The 17,705-nt window shown below is 42.8% G+C and overlaps 1 protein-coding gene and 1 long non-coding RNA gene across 3 annotated transcripts in view; one reads left to right on the top strand and one right to left on the bottom strand.

Annotated features, from left to right (window-relative positions):
- Window positions 1–17,705, top strand: part of LOC141272949 (uncharacterized) — a 73,489-nt gene that overhangs the window by 25,745 nt on the left and 30,039 nt on the right. The window lies entirely within an intron of this gene.
- The window catches only part of LOC141272948 (nicotinamide N-methyltransferase-like), a 58,777-nt gene that overhangs the window by 21,792 nt on the left and 19,280 nt on the right, over window positions 1–17,705 (bottom strand). Inside the window, exon 2 of one of the 2 annotated variants that reach the window (XM_073684174.1) lies at window positions 13,114–14,036. In XM_073684174.1, coding sequence (XP_073540275.1) covers window positions 13,114–13,261 — 148 coding nt within the window. In that variant the 5' untranslated portion in view covers window positions 13,262–14,036. Of the gene's footprint in view, window positions 1–4,742; window positions 4,786–13,113; window positions 14,037–17,705 lie in introns of those variants that run through there. The other variant, XM_073684175.1, reaches the window with a different exon arrangement.

The following is a 17,705-nucleotide window of genomic DNA, read 5'->3' as shown; positions in this document are numbered from 1 at the left end:
TCATGCTTCAGTGAGGCCAGGGAGGATATATTGCAAAAGGTAGAGGTTGTGAATGACGTGGAGCTTATGGCACATGGAACAGGCGTTCCAAAGCGCTCCGGATAAAGGGCGCAGCAGAGTGGGGGGTCAAGGAAATGGGTTTTATGGTGGACAGATTGCGGTAGTTTCTAGTAGGTGGGGAGTGATAGGAGGGAGAATCAGTGGGGGGCATAGGCTGTGGAGGTCCAGCCGATACCCACAGGTCCAGGATTGCGAGATATATCGCCAACAGTGAGGAGAAGTAAAGAGAGGGAGAAGGAGAGTGGCTGGCTTGTGGAGGGATGTGAGGTAGAGGAGCAGTTATGCAGATGAGGTCAGGTGGGGAGGTAAAAGGGAATGTAAGATAATTATTTGGAGAGTGCTGGGGTTTGGGAATAGCAAAAGAGAGTAGTGATTAGTGCCATAAAAGGCAGTGTAAATGTGAACACAGCTCTTAGGTGAGGTAATACTTGTTAGCACACCTTTCATGTTTCCCTCTGATTTTCACTTTGCTTCTCTTCATAAATATATAGGATATATAACCTGATTCCTAACTGTGCTGGTAGCCCACATGGTCTTGAGCAAGAAAGAGTAAAGTAGAATCTATTAGCAAGAGATTGACCCCCTTCCCTCACCCCCTCAAAGAGCATATATGGGCATACAAGTTTTTAAAAGCTAAATCTATCAACACCTTTATATCTTTTATCTACTGCTGTATTCCTGAGAAATCAGCATTTTAATAATTTGCAAATGGGGCATTATGTGCTCTGGGCATGATCGTGCACTTACCAAGGTTCTGCCTCATGAGGTTGTTTCCCTACCTAGCACCAACTTCTTTAACTTGACTGATAGCTCACTGTCTGTGTAATGTCAGATGCCAGGCAATGAGACAGTGAGTTAGCAATAAAACTAAAGTGGTGGGTGGAGAAACAACATCAGGAGGCAAAAGCTCCAAAAATTCTCTGTCACGCCCATAGCACTTAACAATGAACTATATTTTCAACAAATTTTGCAGAAATTAATAGTACAGGCTATTATAATAAACTTTGTTTTGTATCTTGTCAGGGATCACCCCCAGGGATGACAATGGGGAGATAACGCAATATCTCACCGTGCTGTCACGCTGTCAGTATTTCGTACGGAATCGCGAGCACACGATCCAGACTACTCACTCTTTGGGCATAGGCGAGCACGCAGAAAGCATATTGCATCACACCTCCGAATTCCAGCTCCAGGAATATGTGTGTACATTCCATACGGTTGCTGCCGGCTGCACGATAGCCCGATTATTAATATTATTCGCTGCCAGCATCGGCCGCGTTTGAAATATAATACAGGCCTAGCCGGACGCCTGCATTTTGGTAGTGTATATGGCTTCGAGGGAGGGAATGATTACTGGACAAAAGAAACAGAACTATTCAATTTTATATTTAATCCAAAAGGGAGGCAGTGTTTAGGAAAAATATATACAAGGATGTTACAAAGGAGACATTAAAATACATAAGCAGTTACATAAAATAAACAGGATAAAAGAAGACAACTTACTCTATAAAGATCACTGCGACGATTCAATATAGGTGGAGGGGAGACGCTCCGTTTAAACTGTTATTGAACAGGGTCCTCCGCTATGATAGACATATACTCCCGGGCAAAGAACACGGCTTCAGCCTCAACAAACTATTTTATGCTGAAGGGAGATACCCACCTGTGATGACATCACAGGGGCTGGGCTCCACCCTGTATTAAAAACCTGTTTTTTTGTGATAACTCATCGTTCGTTGATCCCAGAAGCCCAAAAGTGATATCATATTTTCTATTATGATTGTACCTTCGTGACAACACATCGCATAGTTGCAGTCTGCTATCCTGGTGTTTTTGCGCTACAGCTCCCTGATTGTGCTTACAGCCATGGAAAACTATGGATATATTCCTGGGATGATTCTGCCCCTAAACATATGGGTCCCATCAGAATTATGGAACATACAATATTTCATATTTCGTTTCGGAGTTGAAGTGTCTGGAGATTTTCTTTGTGAAGCTCGAGAAGCAAGTTTTCGCAGTTACACACAAATTAGTGCAATCCTGCCACTGATTACCCCCTGTGTCTGCCAGGGACAAGATGCTCGCATCTTAACGAAGTTATGACACTTGGCTGCCATTTGTTTGTGTAAGCTATTTTGGCAGTGGGTGATAACTTACAGGGAGACACTGTAGATTGTCATCTCTGCACTGTCAGCTCTCAAAAGATGGATAAAGGAGGAGGTGAAGAGGGGTTTTGGAGGAATGGTCAATATCCATGACAGATTTTCAATATTTCTCAATACTTCCCTGACATATCTTATCAGAGAATTCAGGTTCCTTCTCAACTTCTCAGAGTTTTCTTACTATCTTACTATCCCCCCTGCCTCTTAAATTGCCACCCACGCTGAAGTCTATCTTGCTCAGTGGAGATGGACAGGAGTTGTCCTTTATGGAGAGGGGGAAAGAAGTGAGGATCAGGGAAGGGAACAGACAGTCATATATAAAAACATTGTGTAGAGCTCTATAGCAAGTGTTTTATGTGATGCCAGAGGTGATTCAGATAAAGACAGCTCAGCTCTGCTCTATAATATCCTCCATATTGTGGTAACTTGTCTCTGTGAGTTAAAAAGTAAAAGAAGAGCTGGCATTCCCCTCTCTGTGCTGTCTATGGGAGAAATCACTGCAATTTATCTCCTCTCCCCAGCTACCAGTGAATTGAAAATTATATATAGCGCATGGAGTGGGGAAAATTGGTGAGAATACAGGATATAAGTCACATAATGGTCAGAAATAGTGTTATTCATCATGTACACACAAGACAGCTTATTCTAAATAGTTACATTCACATTAGAGATATGACTGTCCCCCAATAGGTAAACCTTGTCGCTGTGGGATGGATTTTACGCTTTTTTAATCACAACAATATCAACTAAGTACCCTATATTATTTGCCTGTACTATTACTGTTTACTTATTTACTTAGTGTAGGCTATTTGCTCATTTTGTTTTTATCCTAGGTTATGAACGTTAATGGCCACAGTGTGAATGTTCACCTACACGTTGCACTTATACCAACATGTGCTCCAGCTCATTTCTTTGGTTTTGCCTTTTTTTGTACTTTGTACATACAGGGTGGGCCAGCCTCCCTCCCTTTTTGGGCTGTGCATTTAGTATATATAGTTTTCAAAGGGCAGGTTTTTAAACAGTCAGGCCTCGGTCCTGCTATGCCCCCTCTATTGAGGCCTGTTGGCATATTACATTAGAGATAGGACCATCCTGATTTGTATCTGAAAAGTCCATATAAGAAGAAAAAAGAAAAGGAAGGAGAAAAAAGAAAAGACAGAGGGGAGAGGGGGAGGGGAGAGATCCTTATGCCTGTGTGACTAATTATGAACCCAATCGCAAGCATCTGTTGAATTTTATTAGAACGGTATGAAAATCAGTTGACTCCTGGAACAGAATTCATCCGCTCCAAACCCTTCTAATTTTATCATTGGTTCCATTACATTCTGCAGACAGTTCTTCCATTCTACATAGACTCTCCATTTCCTTATACCAATCTAGTATGTTAGAGGGATTTTTAACTTTCCAAAACCGTGGAATTACCGTCCATGCCGCTGTTAAGCAAAATCGAAGTAAATCCTTCTTTTGTACTGAGGAAGGGAGGATTGACAGAAGGGCTATTTGAGGAGACCCTAATACTCTGTTTCCTGTGATAAATTGGCAATTGTCAAATACCTTCTCCCAAAATGGTTTAATTTTAGAACCCTCTCACCATATATGCATCATAGAACCCACTTCATTTTCACATCTCCAACATGTTTCCAAAATTGTAGGGAACATTAGATGTAGTTTAGATGGGTAGTGATACCATCGTGTAAGTATATTTTAGTTCTTTTCTTGTGCAGTCCCAGCATTAGTGAGATTATGTGTGAAGAGGAACCCTTTTGCCCACTCAAGAGGGGATAAACTAACCTCCAAATCTCTCTCCCATGCTCGCTGAAATGCCAGTTTCTCCATTCCCTCCTCTCTGCCCAATCCCTCATGTATCATAGAGATAGCATGAGTCAGACCACTTTCCTGAAGGAACATGTTTTCAAAGAAGGTGTAGTTTGAGAATTAATATACGTTAAGGTTGTGTGCTACTAGAAAGGATCGCATTTGCAAATATTCAAACCACTTTATTTTAACATTTGGGAATTTTGTTTGTAAAGATACAAAAGTAGGTATCATGCAATTTTCCAAAATCTGAAACAATCGGGTATCCTCCACAGCCCTCCGACCAAGGAAAGATCTGCGCAAATATCTGGGTAGGAAGGAAGGGTTTTAAAATGATGTGTGTGGACTAATAGTTCTACCTGGAAACACCTTTTTCCTCAGAGAATGCCATGTTTTAAGTGTTTCCCTAGTTAGATTGCTTTTGGCCAAGGTCACTGAGTCTTCTTGGCACCATTGTAGATGTCGTAAAGGGACTTCTGAGCCCTCCTGTTCCACCCCTACCCATTGTTTAGAGTCTGCATTAAAGTGGCAATCTAAAATACTCATCAAGGTAGAAGCCTGAAAGTACCTATAGAAATTCGGAAAGCCGGCTGCTCCTAATGATTTGTGACAAGAGAGAACCCGTATGTTTATGCGGGATTTAATCTTACCCCAAATGAATTTGATTAAAGCTGACCTTAGTTTACGAAAGAAGCTGTAACATACCTGGCGGCGTCCTTGCATAGTGGTCCATCTCCCACTGTGCAAGAGCGCGCACTTGATCTCCAGTCCAGAATGTCTCTCTGGCTTCCCTCCATGCTGTCTGTTTGCCTCTGTGTCTGCTGCTTAAGGGCGGCGCCCGATCACTTCCTGCTTTTTGTACCTGCTGCAGGCACACCCCTTGTGCGTCCTCAGCCTATTGCTGTCTGTCACCTGGTATTTAAAACAGCTGCTCCAATTAACCCATGCCTGAGCACCTTGCCCTGTCAGTTGGCTTTTGTCTCTGACATGCCAGGTCCTGTCTATGTTACCTGTCTTGTAGTATCTGTTTCCATGTCTGTACTGTGTCCTATCTGTGTACCTTAACCTGCAGTCTGTACTCGTTCCTTGCCTGTTCGTTCCGCCTTCCTGGAGGCTGTATTTCCAGGCCAGTCTGAACACGCTCCTTGCCTGTTCGTCCCGCCTCTCTGGGGGCCGTATTCCCAGACCCGCTCCTGTATCCCGCTGCAGTGTCGGTCTCCTCCGTACACTCAGTTCCAGTCTGAACTCTCTCCTATCTTTTACCTGTTTTTTCTCTATGTCCGTTCCTTTCCTTTTTCTGCAGAGTCTGTACTCGTACCTAACTCCTGCTTGTTGTCACTGTACTTCCGTTTGTGAGTTTGTGGTCCACTCGCTACTTCTCTGCAAGTACCCTGTGGGTATCTGGTTCTGCCTTTCCCTTCTAGTCTGTTCTGTGTGAACAGAGCCTTGTCCACCGCGTCTGCGGTTTTCGCTTTGCTCAGCTCTGTCCACCGCGTCTGCGGTTTTCGCTTTGCTCAGCTCTGTCCACCGCGTCTGCGGATTTCGCTTTGCTCAGCTCTGTCCACCGCGTCTGCGGTTTTCGCTTTGCTCAGCTCTGTCCACCGCGTCTGCGGATTTCGCTTTGCTCAGCTCTGTCTACCGCGTCTGCGGTTTCGAATTTGTCTCCCAGTCTGTACTGGACCCTACCCAGCCTGTGCTCTAGTCTGCCTGTTCCTGTATTCCCCGGTGTGGGTCAACAGCCGTGTCCGGAGTCTGACCTGGAGTAGACCCTGGTTCCTCTGCTCGGTTCCTCCCTGGTGCACTGGCGTCGTATGCCGTCGTGCGACCTTGGTCGGATCGGGCAGATACTTAGTTACGCCCCTCCAGGCACTCTCTGGTTCATGGCACAGTGGAATCACTACATAAACACGCACACGCCAGTCAGTCCGGGCGTGTGCATTACAGAAGCTATGAGGTGGAGAGATCGGAACTGTTTGAAAAATGTACAAAAAACGAGGTAATAAATCCATTTTGATGGCATTCATTCTTCTAAACCAATATAGCTTCAATTTAGCATATTTCAATAGATCTCCATATGTTCTGTGCAATAAAACTTGATTGTTGAGCTCAAATAATTTATTAGGGTCCTAGGAAATATGAACCCCTAAATATTTCAATGATTCTCTCTGCCATTTAAATGGGAATTTAGTCATAACATGTGAGATTTCAGTCTGTGGAAGAGATATATTCAAGGCCTCTGTTTTAAAGTAATTGACTTCAAAATTACTAACTGCTCCAAACCTATCAAATTCTTTTAGGATCCCTGGAAATGTTCTTTGTGGTTGGGATATGTAAAGAAGCCAATCGTCTGCATACAGAGCTGCTTTATAAGACTTAGATCCCACTTTGTATCCATGAATATTACTATTTTTCTGAGGGCATTGACCAAATGCTCCATTACCACTACATATAACAATGGAGACAAGGGGCACCCTTGTCTGGTTCCATTGTTAATTGCAAATAGGGCAGAAAGAGAATTGTTTACTCTTATGGGTATGCTGATGGGTTTTTATACAAGGCCATTATTTTCTGTAGGTAACAAGGGCCCAAGCATATCTGTTTCAAGGCTTCCTCCATAAACCCCCAGTGAGCTCTATCGAAAGCTTTCTCTGCATCTATAGATAGAAGACCTAATGAAGTGGAGCCACTTCTTGCTTTGGAGATAATGAGTAGTGTCTTAATGGTACTGTCCCAAGACTCTCATACTTTGATGAAGCCTACCTGATCATTGTTGACTATAGAGGGGAGTAAAGGAGCTAACCTATCAGCCAGTATTTTTGAAAATAGTTTAATATCTATATTTAATAAAGAGATTGGCCTAAAGTTAGCAATTATTGAGGGATCTTTGCCTAGCTTGGGAAGTACGCTGATGTGTGCCTCTAGAGTTTGGGGGACAAATCCAGTGTTTCCATCAATTGCATTAAATGTTTTAGCCATTATTGGAGAGAGTTGCTCTCTAAACTGTTTGTAAAATGCCGGCGTAAAGCCGTCTAGGCCCGGGCATTTACCTGACGGGGAGGCCCGTATCGCCGAGTCAATTTCATCTATGGATATCACCTCTTCCAGAGCTTCCACCACTGAACTGCTCAACATGGGTAGAGGCGTTTCCTGGATGTATTCTTTAATCTTATTGGATCGGTCTAAGGGGGACATGTCTGCAAATTGATTCTTAATATTATATAAGTTCTCATAGTAAGACCAAAAAATATCTACAGTTTTTTGGGGATTATGTTCATCCCTGCCCTCTTTCCCCTTAACATTTGGGATAAATATAGCTGTCATACGTGGGTGAAGCAATCTGGCCAATGGTCTCCTGCATTTATCTGAAAAATCGTAGAAGAAACATTTTGATTTTTCCCTGGATTGCAAATATTTTGTACCTAAAATTTCTTTTAATTCGTCTCTTTTCTTTGTCAAATCAACAAGAGTGTAGGCAGAGAGGTTTTGTTTATGCAAAATTTCAAGGGAGTGAATTTGATTTAATAATTCTTCTATTTTCCGAGCCCTCTTTCTTTAACCTTGAGCCATGGTTTATCAGGATCCCTCTCATGACACATTTCAAAGTAACGGGATTGAGGTTTGATTAGAAGCATGAATTTGAATGAAAGAGTCAATAGACTCCCTTAACTCTGATTCACACATAATATCTTTGATAAGGTTATAATTAAGTCTCCAAGTCCAAGAGTGTTGGGCTAGGGATGGAAGAGATATTGTCAGAAAAACCAGAGCGTGGTCCGACCACAAAATATCTCCGATTGTGATCTCGGGTTGCCAGGACAAAGCGTGATAGCTCAAAAGAAAGACGTGTATGCGACTATATGAATTATGTAGATGCGAAAAATACGTGTAATCCTTACCTTGAGTGTTCCTTATCTGCCAAACATAACTCAGTCGGAGGGCGTGGAGGGTCCTTTTGAAAGATCAAAGCTGTCTCACCGGGACTGTTCCCCTACCCGAAGAGGTATCTACTTTTGGGTTCATGGTAAAATTAAAGTCACCTCCTGCAATCACTGTACCTTCTGAGAAATTACACAATGCCGTTAAGAATGCGCAGCATTCAATATTCTGACCGTTATTAGGCAGATACCAATTAGCAATTGTGTATATTGAATCTACAATTTTTATCTTGAGAAATATGTATCTGCCTTGTGTATCAATAAGTGTGTCCATTATGGAGAATGCTAATGATTTATGGATTGCGATGGAAACCCCTTTGGATTTTGCTTCAGGATTTGTATTATGAAACCAGTTGTTATAATAGCTATCTTTTATCTTAGGCACCTGATCAGATTTAAAATGTGTCTCTTGTAACATGAGGATATGAACCCTTTGTTTGTGCATAGAGTACAGAATCTGAGAACGTTTCTGAGGAACATTGAGGCCTCGATCATTTAGAGAACAGAATTTGACTGTTAATTTTGAGGACCAGGGATTAGGTCTGAGGGAGGATTAGTGAAAGAGAGAAAAGAAAAAAAAGAGGGGGGGGGGATTTAAGAGAAACACAGTTTCTCTATCTGAATAATGATAACTCCTTCGCCTCGGAGGAAAAAAAAATATAGGAAAGGAGGGAAACAACGCAAAAAGAGAGAAGAAGAAATCAGTTGGGAGCTTTCCCCAACCACAAAGAAAGTCCTCAAAGAGGAGGACTACTAGGGAAAAATAGCAAATTCCACACTCGTCTAGCGGAATGTAGATGCCCTTAGTGGAAACGCGCTTTCTATGGAGCGTAGCTTCCCCTCAGGCTCAATCCACAGACCCATAATGACTTAGTATTCGTTTTTCATAATAGTACATTTATTATCTTCCAAAACTTGAATGCCCAACTCATATATAACAATATCTAAGCATGTGTGCTTATATCAACTTTGTATAGGATTCCCCAACTGCTAAGCAGTAATCCGTATCAAAGAGAACAATGAGTGAGAATAGTGAAGCTAGTCAATCCGGAGGTGATGCTCATCTTTCTTCCATATTGCGACCTCCATTTCTCATGCCAAAATTGTGTGTCTTCCTATTTTGAGGGCTAGGTGCATCATTCCTTCCAAGGCTTCTAGGAAGACCCGGCCACTCTAATGGAAGCACTTGGACAGATGGAATTCCCAGTCCATTAGTGAACGTTGATAAATCTCCCAGACTTCGCAAAACATGTTCAGTTCCAGATTGTCTCACTTGAAGTGTAAAAGGAAAGCCCCAGTAATAAAGGATTTTATGTTGTCTCAGTATGTCGAGCAGGGGCTTCAGAGCACATTTCTTCTGAAGTGTGCGCCAGGACAGGTCATGCATAATCTGAATAACTTGTTCATTGAAGATGATAGGTTCCAATGTGCAGGCTTTAGCAAGAATGTTCTCTTTCACTTTATATCTGTGTATCTGGCATATGACATCTCTAGGTCTGTTTGTATCAGCAGACTTGGGACCCAGGGATATGTGAGCCCTGTCAAATTCTATCCCTGAGTCGCGTGGTAAATTTAATATAGAATTAAAGATACAGCGTAAAGATTCCTTCAGCTTATTCTGTTCCACGGACTCTGGGAGGCCTCTAATTTTGATATGATTGCATCTCCCTCTATTTTCTATATCATCCACCAGATCAGACAGGTATTCCAATTTCTGAGAGAGAGCTGCAGCCGTCTGTTCTTGTGTGTGTAATCTCTGAGAGATGGCCTCTGTATGGCTTTCATTATTAGGCTGTGTGCCCACGATGCATTTTCTAAGCGTTTCCGCAGCGACAAAAATGCTTCAGAAACGCTTAAAAAACGTATGGTAGAAGGCCTGCCATGTTCCCCAATGATAATCCGCATGTGTTGTGCACATGCTGCGGAAATTTCCGCTGCGGATTATCATTGTGGAAAAAAACGCAGCACTACCAATTATTTTGCGGAAGTGCTACATTTTCGCAGCCATTGACTTGCATTAGATCGCATGGATTACTCATCACTGTATATGTAGATGCACATTCCATGCGTTCTAATGTGCGGATGGTACCAAGGTCTAAAGAAGGGGAGACTCTCCTCCGGACCCAGGTACCATAGAAAATTGTAAAAAAAAAAAAGAATAAAATAAAAAATAAATGTTATATTTACCTTCTGGCGGTCCCCCGCTGCACTCGTCCTTTCATGCCGGCAGATCGCGATGGACTGAAGGACCTGCGCTGACGTCATAGTCATGTGACGGGTCACGCGACGCTGACGTCGGCAGGTCCTTCAGTGTACCGCTGCCGGCAAGGGAGAATGGAGTGAAGCAAGACTCCGGGGGCCATCAGAAGGTAAGTATATATTTATTTTTTTATTTTTTGACATTCTTTCGGGTCACACTATATAAATCCATGCTGGTTGCATGGATTTATATAGTGTGACCAAGTTGTCAAGCACTTTCCAAGTGATGCTAAAATCGCTTGGAAAGCGCTTGTCAACCCGCATGCGGAAATGCATGTGAAGAACGCTTCACTTCCGCATGTCCCTGGCAGGAAAACGCATGTACAACCCGCATGTACAATCCGCATGCGTTTTTTCTGCCAGGGAGATGCAGAAACGCTCAGGAAAAAATCCTGAGCATTTCTGCATTGTGGGCACATAGCCTTAGCCACCCTTTCAGACAGCTGCTGAAGTTCCCCTCTAATAGCAGCAGTCTCAGCACTATAGGATGCTTCCAGCTTAGAGATATAGATCTCCATATCTTCTTTTGTGGGAATAGCTCATATCTGAGCCTTAAGATCCTCCTATACAATCTGTGCCTGAATAGATACATTGCCTGCCAGGCCCTCTGAGTGTCAGGAATGCCATATGATAAATCTCTCACCCTGTGCAAGTGTAGCACCCCGAGGACTCGGCTGCTACAGGAGTGTTGCACCTCGAACCAGAGGTGTGATATTCCACTCCCGGGTAAGGATGGAGTGTGGAGCGGGGCTCAGTTAGCTGCATACAATACACTCACCCCATTTCCGGGGGACAGATCAACGGTACTCCCACCAGATAGATGTGCAGGTACGACAGCGTCTGTCCCTGGCTGGAGTGGGGAGGGGGGAGGAATATCCCAGTGGTGTAGGAGCAGACAGGGGAGGGACTCTGGGCATAGGTAGGAGCCCATTGGGTGCTGGTCACCTGGGCTCGGGTGTCAGAAGGGAGTATAAAAGGTGGGCACCATCTTAGATCAGGGTTGTTGTGGAGTCGAGTTCAGTTCAGGCAGGAGGAGAAGAGGAGAGGAGCTCAGCCAGAGAGGGCTGACAGGGAGCTGTGGCTCAGTCCGGGCACAGCTCCAGAACCAGGCCTGAAGTGGAAGCCTGAAGCCGAGAGAGAGAGAAGTAAGAGGGAGAAGGAACAGAAACACCAGGAAAGGCCCAGAGACGCAAGAGAGGAGGGAACCCTAAGATCCCACGAGATAACTGGTGAAGGGTTGGCAGAGCAGGGTACCGGAACCCGAATTGGTGGAGGCGACTAATCCTCAGCCAAAACCGGAGGTCGTGGTCAAGTCTTGGCGCGACCCCTCACCATATCCACCAGGAAGGCATACCATATAGGGTCAGGGAAACCGGGAAAGGTTTCGCCACCAGAAGGCCCGAGGGAGCTGGACAAAGGTGGGTCCTTGGTGGGGACGGCCAGAGAAAGGAAAGAGAGGGAAGCCCTGAACCACACTCCGGAATTGCCTGGGAGTTGACCGAGTCCCTCCCCTGGTGAACGCAGCACGGCTCGGGTGGTCACTCTTGGCCGAAGTGACCGGAGCAACAACTGTGAGTAAAGCTTTGGAAACTGCACTTCAAGCCTCTGTGTTTCATCGCCGCACCTGCACCATCAGTACTGGGACACCCACACCATCACTCCCATCATCATCTCCACAATAGCTGCCCTGAGGCAATACTCCTCCCGTGGGGAGTCATCCCACTCGCAGCTGCACAAATAACATCAGCCTCAGCGGTCTGCAGTGCAGCGGCGGTCCCCACTGACCGCAATCCACGGGTGGCGTAGTCGAACTCTATAACATCTTATCCTAAGTTCTGCCACTTGGTTTGACACCCTGGGCACGGACCGGGTCACCGCCACGAGGACTACTACCCCTATCAGATCCGGCTCCGGGTATTCCCCGCATGCGCAACGCTGCCCAACATGGCCCAGGGGGCGCGTCACAAGCAGCTGCTCACTGCTTGTGAATAAAAAGCATGAGATGTCTTCTTCTGCCCCTGGTTATCATCTTTAGAGGCCTGTATCATATAAGTCCCAACAGTATTATTTATGCAACTCACAGTCCCTGATGTAGCTAATGCTGCTCCTTCATCCTCCATCTTCTTTCCAGTCAGAGAGCTTGCTAGCTCTGGTGTGAGGCCCGTAGAACTCCTCAGATATCGGGAAATACCAGTCGCAGGCACCACTGAAGGACGTCTATTAGCTTGGCCAGAGCTGGGACACTTCTGAGCTGACATTTAGGGATAAATAGTGTTTCTTAATTGGGTCTGCAGACATCACCCAGGCAGGAGCTGAACTGCTCCACGTCCTCACTCCTCCATAGCCACGCCACGCCCCACAGATTCTTTTTAATCTGTTCTTCAGAGTGAATGGTGTGTTCAGGAGATAGGGAGAGGTGAAAAAAAGTTTAGACATTTCTTATATTTGCTTGTACTATTGGTTTATACAAAGTTTGTTGAAAGTACAGTTCCCATTTAAATAACTGATACAAATCCTGTGGAATTTTAATAAAAGAAAAAAAAACTCCCCCCACTTTTCATACTTCTGTACATTTGGCTAAGACAAGCATGGATCTGTTTTCAGGAAGGATATAGGTGAAAGCCGCTCACAGACAGTTCTGGAACAGCTGATCTCGCTTAACAAATTTCTATGGCAATCTTAAGGTTACAAAACGATCCAATTTGAGTATAATAACGTATAATACTTGTCAATGATGTCAAGCAATATAGAACATTTGAATGAATGATCATCTCACCAAACAGTATATTTGTAGCCATCCCTCCTATGAACATTCAAGTTCAGTTTAGCATAGACCATCAATATTTCATTACCTGGGAAACAACAACCATGATCTTACCCACCTGAATTAAATGTTTCCGCCAGTTGCTTGAGTACAAATTGTAAATATTCATCTCCCATAGACCCTGCGCCCAGATGGAAATACGAATCTAGATATGCCCTTGGGTTGAATAATTCCTGGTATTCTTTTTTCCCTGTGAAATCAGACATATTTTCTTCTCTGTAGATTCTTCCTGAAGTAAGTGCACTGTATGACTGCTGGAAATGTCCTCAGTGCACCAATGGTCTTCTTTGTGAATAGCCAGTAAACAACTTGTTCTGCCAGGGGAATGCTGGTGGGGCGCCAAATCAAACTATCTCAAAGTCCTAGTTAAAAAGTTGCCCAGACCGTTCACTGTTCACTTGGAAAACAATATTCCAGGCATAATACGAGGGTGGGACATGAAACATATCTCCTTTCAACTTTTTAATTTCAATCACTATATATACTGTATACAGAATTGTGGAAATGTTTTTGGCAGCTGTGGAAAAATTGCTGCAGTGTAAGAATGCTTTCAGAGGTGTTAAATGTTTATTTTTTATCAATTAAAAAAGTGCAAAGTGAATGAAAAGAAAACTCTAAATCAAGTCAATATTTAGTGTGAACAATCTTTGCCTTCAAAACAGCATCAAAGCATCAATTCTTCTAGGTACACTTGTACACAGGTGGTGAAGGAACTCAGCAGCAAGGTTGTTCCAACATCTTGGAGAACTAACCTCAGATCTTCTGTGGATGTAGGCTTGTACAAACCCCTCTGTCTCTTCATGTAATCCCACGCAGACTCAATGATGTTGAGACTAGGGCTCTGTGAAGGTCAACTTCTAGTTCTTTTTTATGCTGAGGATAGTTCTTAATGACACTTACTGAATGTTTGGGGTCTTTGTCCTGCTGCAGAATAAATTTGGAACCAATCAGATGCCCAGGGGATGGCTGGCAAATTTTAGCCTGGGGGAGAAGCACACAACAGTAGTTCATGAGTCACAGCCCATCAGTATCATATTTACCACTGGCTGCTTGATAAATTAGAGGTAAAAAGGCTTCAGAAAGATGAAAATTGGTTGTGTTATTGGGATCGTCCACATGTATGCAATAGCAGATAACTATTGCTCTCTGTAACAGTGCAATCCGCTAGGTGTTGCAGTGGTCAGTAATATGAGATCATATAACCTTATCACTAGTTATCTTAGCCCGGAGAGGTACATCAGCATCCCAAAATAGAATTTTTTTATAAAATTCACCATACAGGGAACTCAACACATCAAACAGACTCTATCAGTCACATCATCACCAAAGATATGATGCCATCTTTGGTGAAGAAGAAAAAATTCTATTCACCTCAATTGTAAAAAAAACAAAACAAGTCCTTCTAAAGCAGAATATAATTGACATACAATTGCATCTTTTTAAAATTGCAGCATTAATCTAACCTAGAACTACCTTACACTGGTCATTAAGGTAGGCTGGCCACACTTTCATGTACAAAATGGTAATAGATTGTCCTGTGTAAATAAGAGATTTGCTGCCAAAAATGATGTGTTGATGAGAACGATGATTTTAAGCAACCTTAAAAATTATTTTATTTCACCCAACGTATGAGTGTTTTGTTCCGCCTGCAGGGTTATTGGGAAACAAACATGTTCCTAGGAACCCTCATTCATGATAATCGGTCACCACTGTAAATGGACTATATTTAAAGAAAGTCTGTCACCCTCAAAACTCTCACACCTCCTCTTAGCTTGATTGACAGAATGTGTTTGAGCAGAGTTGATTCCCTAACCCTGCGCGTCCAACACTGCAGGAGCCCAGCTAGTGCGCACACTGTGTCAGTGCAGGCGGGTTTTCATCCCCCCTCTCCTGTCTGCAGTCCAAACTCACTACACACAAGGATCCCACAGTAGCGGTCAGCTGATGGAGACATAAGCGGGGGATGAGAGCGTGCGCAGGGCTAGTAATTAAATTCAAGTAGCACTTGCTCTGGGCAAGAGAACATTGTCAGTCGAGCTAAGGGGAGGTGCGTTGCAAGGTATTTTAGGCAGTGTTAGTACACCAAGTCCTTGGCCACACCAAGGGTGCACCAAGGAGCCCTCATTTGCATATAAAATAAAATCCTTTTCACCTCTTTTAGTTTTTACAGAAAAATCTATAGTGCTGGTTTTATTAAGTCTCCTATAGGAATGTATAAATAGCGTTTTAATATTTTTTGAAGCGCAGTTAAGCATAGTACACTGTACTTTTCTGCACAAAAAAAACATGTACTCTGTACTACGGCTCGTGTACACGACCATTTATGTTGGACAAGTGCTATCCGTGGTTTTTGACAGATAACACTCGTACCCATGTTGTTTTATGGGGCTATGGACATGTTTTGCACAATTCTTTCTTTGGACTAAGAGGTCTGAGGAAAAAAGTCAGTGACATGTCCAATTTTGATCCGAGTGTCGGATCAAACTTGGCAATGCAAGCCTATGGATCTGTGGACTGACTAACCGAATGGAAAAGATGAAGAAATTTTTTTTTCACCTCTGAGAAAAACTATTGCCACTCTGATCATACTCTGATAAAAGTCTGATCAGAATAATCAAACCATTTTTCTCGGATGGAGAGACAGAGGTCGCGTGCTCCTACCCGAAACATGGTCACACAGAAGTATAATTGTACTATACATGTTGTACTGTATAGTTGTACTGCACGTGTTGCCATCCAGTACCACCTTGACATGTATAGTGTCTATTTACCTAATCTGAAACATTTCATTCTTTCTGCATTGGAATATCTTTTAAGTCATAACTTTTTATATGTTTTATTTAATTTTTTTTCTCCAGATATTAGGCGCCCCGATGGGCTCCAAATTTTCCCCATTTCTTGCTATCCTATATATGACATGGTGGTAGGAGTCTTTTATTTTTCTGATAGGAATCCGTTTTTTGACAATATAATGTGGTTTCGCAATTATGAAACGATCTTTTGATTGTTTGGGATGGTGATACCTCCAATATTCAAAACTTCAAGTCATATCTCAATTCAAATGATCACAACTTGCGGTTCACGGTCAATAGTCCCTCAAGCCAAGTCCCCTTCTTGGATGTACTACTGTCAGGCAATTTTTCCACACACAAAGTGGAGACAACAGTTTTTAAAAAGGACATTTCTGGAAATACCATCTTACTGTCTTCCAGTTCCTACCTACACCATATAATACATCAGGGGAGTTGCTAGGGTCCTAAAAGATCAGGGGCCAAAGCCCCAAAGTACATGTTTCCCCATACAACCTAGATGCAAGAGGATCTATACATATATAATTACAATATACCACTGTTGCTAACCTAAAATACACTATACAAAGACCAGTATTACCAAAATTACTACTATACAAGGCAAAAATAATACTGCTACACAATGTCCTCTACCATTACCACTACACACTACACAGTGAGTATATAATATTATAATATGATCATTGCCTCTACATAGCACACACTGTACAAGACCAATAATACAGCCATACACGTAGCCCTGCATGACTGTAATGCATTAAGATGTTACGAAATTAGTGAAAAAAAACGCTATTGAAAAGACTGATATTACCACCGTATGGTGACCATATAGTGGTAGATACCGGTCCTGACAACCATATTACAGTGATTACAGTAGAGATATATACACTTGAAGCCAGAAGTTTACATACACTATATAGAAAGACACATATGCATGTTTTTCTCAATATCTGACATGAAATCAGAATAAACCTTTCCCATTTTAGGTCAATTAGGATTACCATGATGTTTAATATTTGCCAAATACCAGAATAATGAGAGAGAATGTTTTAAGGCATTTCTATTACTTACTGCAAAGTCAAAAGTTTACATACATTTCATTAGTATTTGGTTCCATTGCCCTTAAATTGAATGACTTGGGTCAAACGTTTGGGATATCCTTCCACAAGCTTCTCACAATAGTTGGTTGGAATTTGGGCCCATTCCTCCTGACAAAACTGGTGTAACTGATCCAGGTTTGTAAGTCGTCTTGCTCACACCTGCCTTTTCAGCTTTGCCCATGGATTTTCAATAGGATTGAGATCAGGGCTTTGTGATGACCACTCCAAAACATTGACTTTGTTATCCTTAAGCCACTTTGTTACCATTTTGGCAGTATGCTTCAGAAGACCCATTTCCTCCCAAGCTTTAACTTCCTGGCTGATGTCTTGAGATGTTGCTTCATTATTGCTACATAATCTTCTTTTCTCATGGTGCCATCTATTTTGTGAAGTGCTCAAGTCCCTCCAAAAAACCCCACAACATGATGCTGCCACCCCCGTGTTTCACAGTTGGGATGGTGTTTTTAGACTGCCAAGCTTCTCACTTTTTCCCCCCAAATGTAACAATGGTCATTATGCCCAAAAGGTTCAATTTTAGTTTCATCAAACCACAGAACATGTCTCCAAAAATTAAAGGGGTATTCCCATCTCCAAGATCCTATCCCAATATGTAGTAGGTGTAATAATAATAATATTAGCAGATACCTCCAATTACAAATGTAGTATAGTATTTTTGATTCGCTATGCGACTTACGTCATGTGCAGTCAATACAGGACCTTAGGTATCCATGGTTACGACC

The sequence above is a fragment of the Phyllobates terribilis genome, unplaced genomic scaffold (genome assembly GCF_046119375.1).
Source record: "Phyllobates terribilis strain yellow unplaced genomic scaffold, ASM4611937v1 Scaffold_5__5_contigs__length_657084704, whole genome shotgun sequence".
NCBI classification, from domain to species: domain Eukaryota; kingdom Metazoa; phylum Chordata; class Amphibia; order Anura; family Dendrobatidae; genus Phyllobates; species Phyllobates terribilis.
Note: the sequence above shows the minus strand (reverse complement) of the source record. Positions and strands in the feature narration are given on the sequence as shown.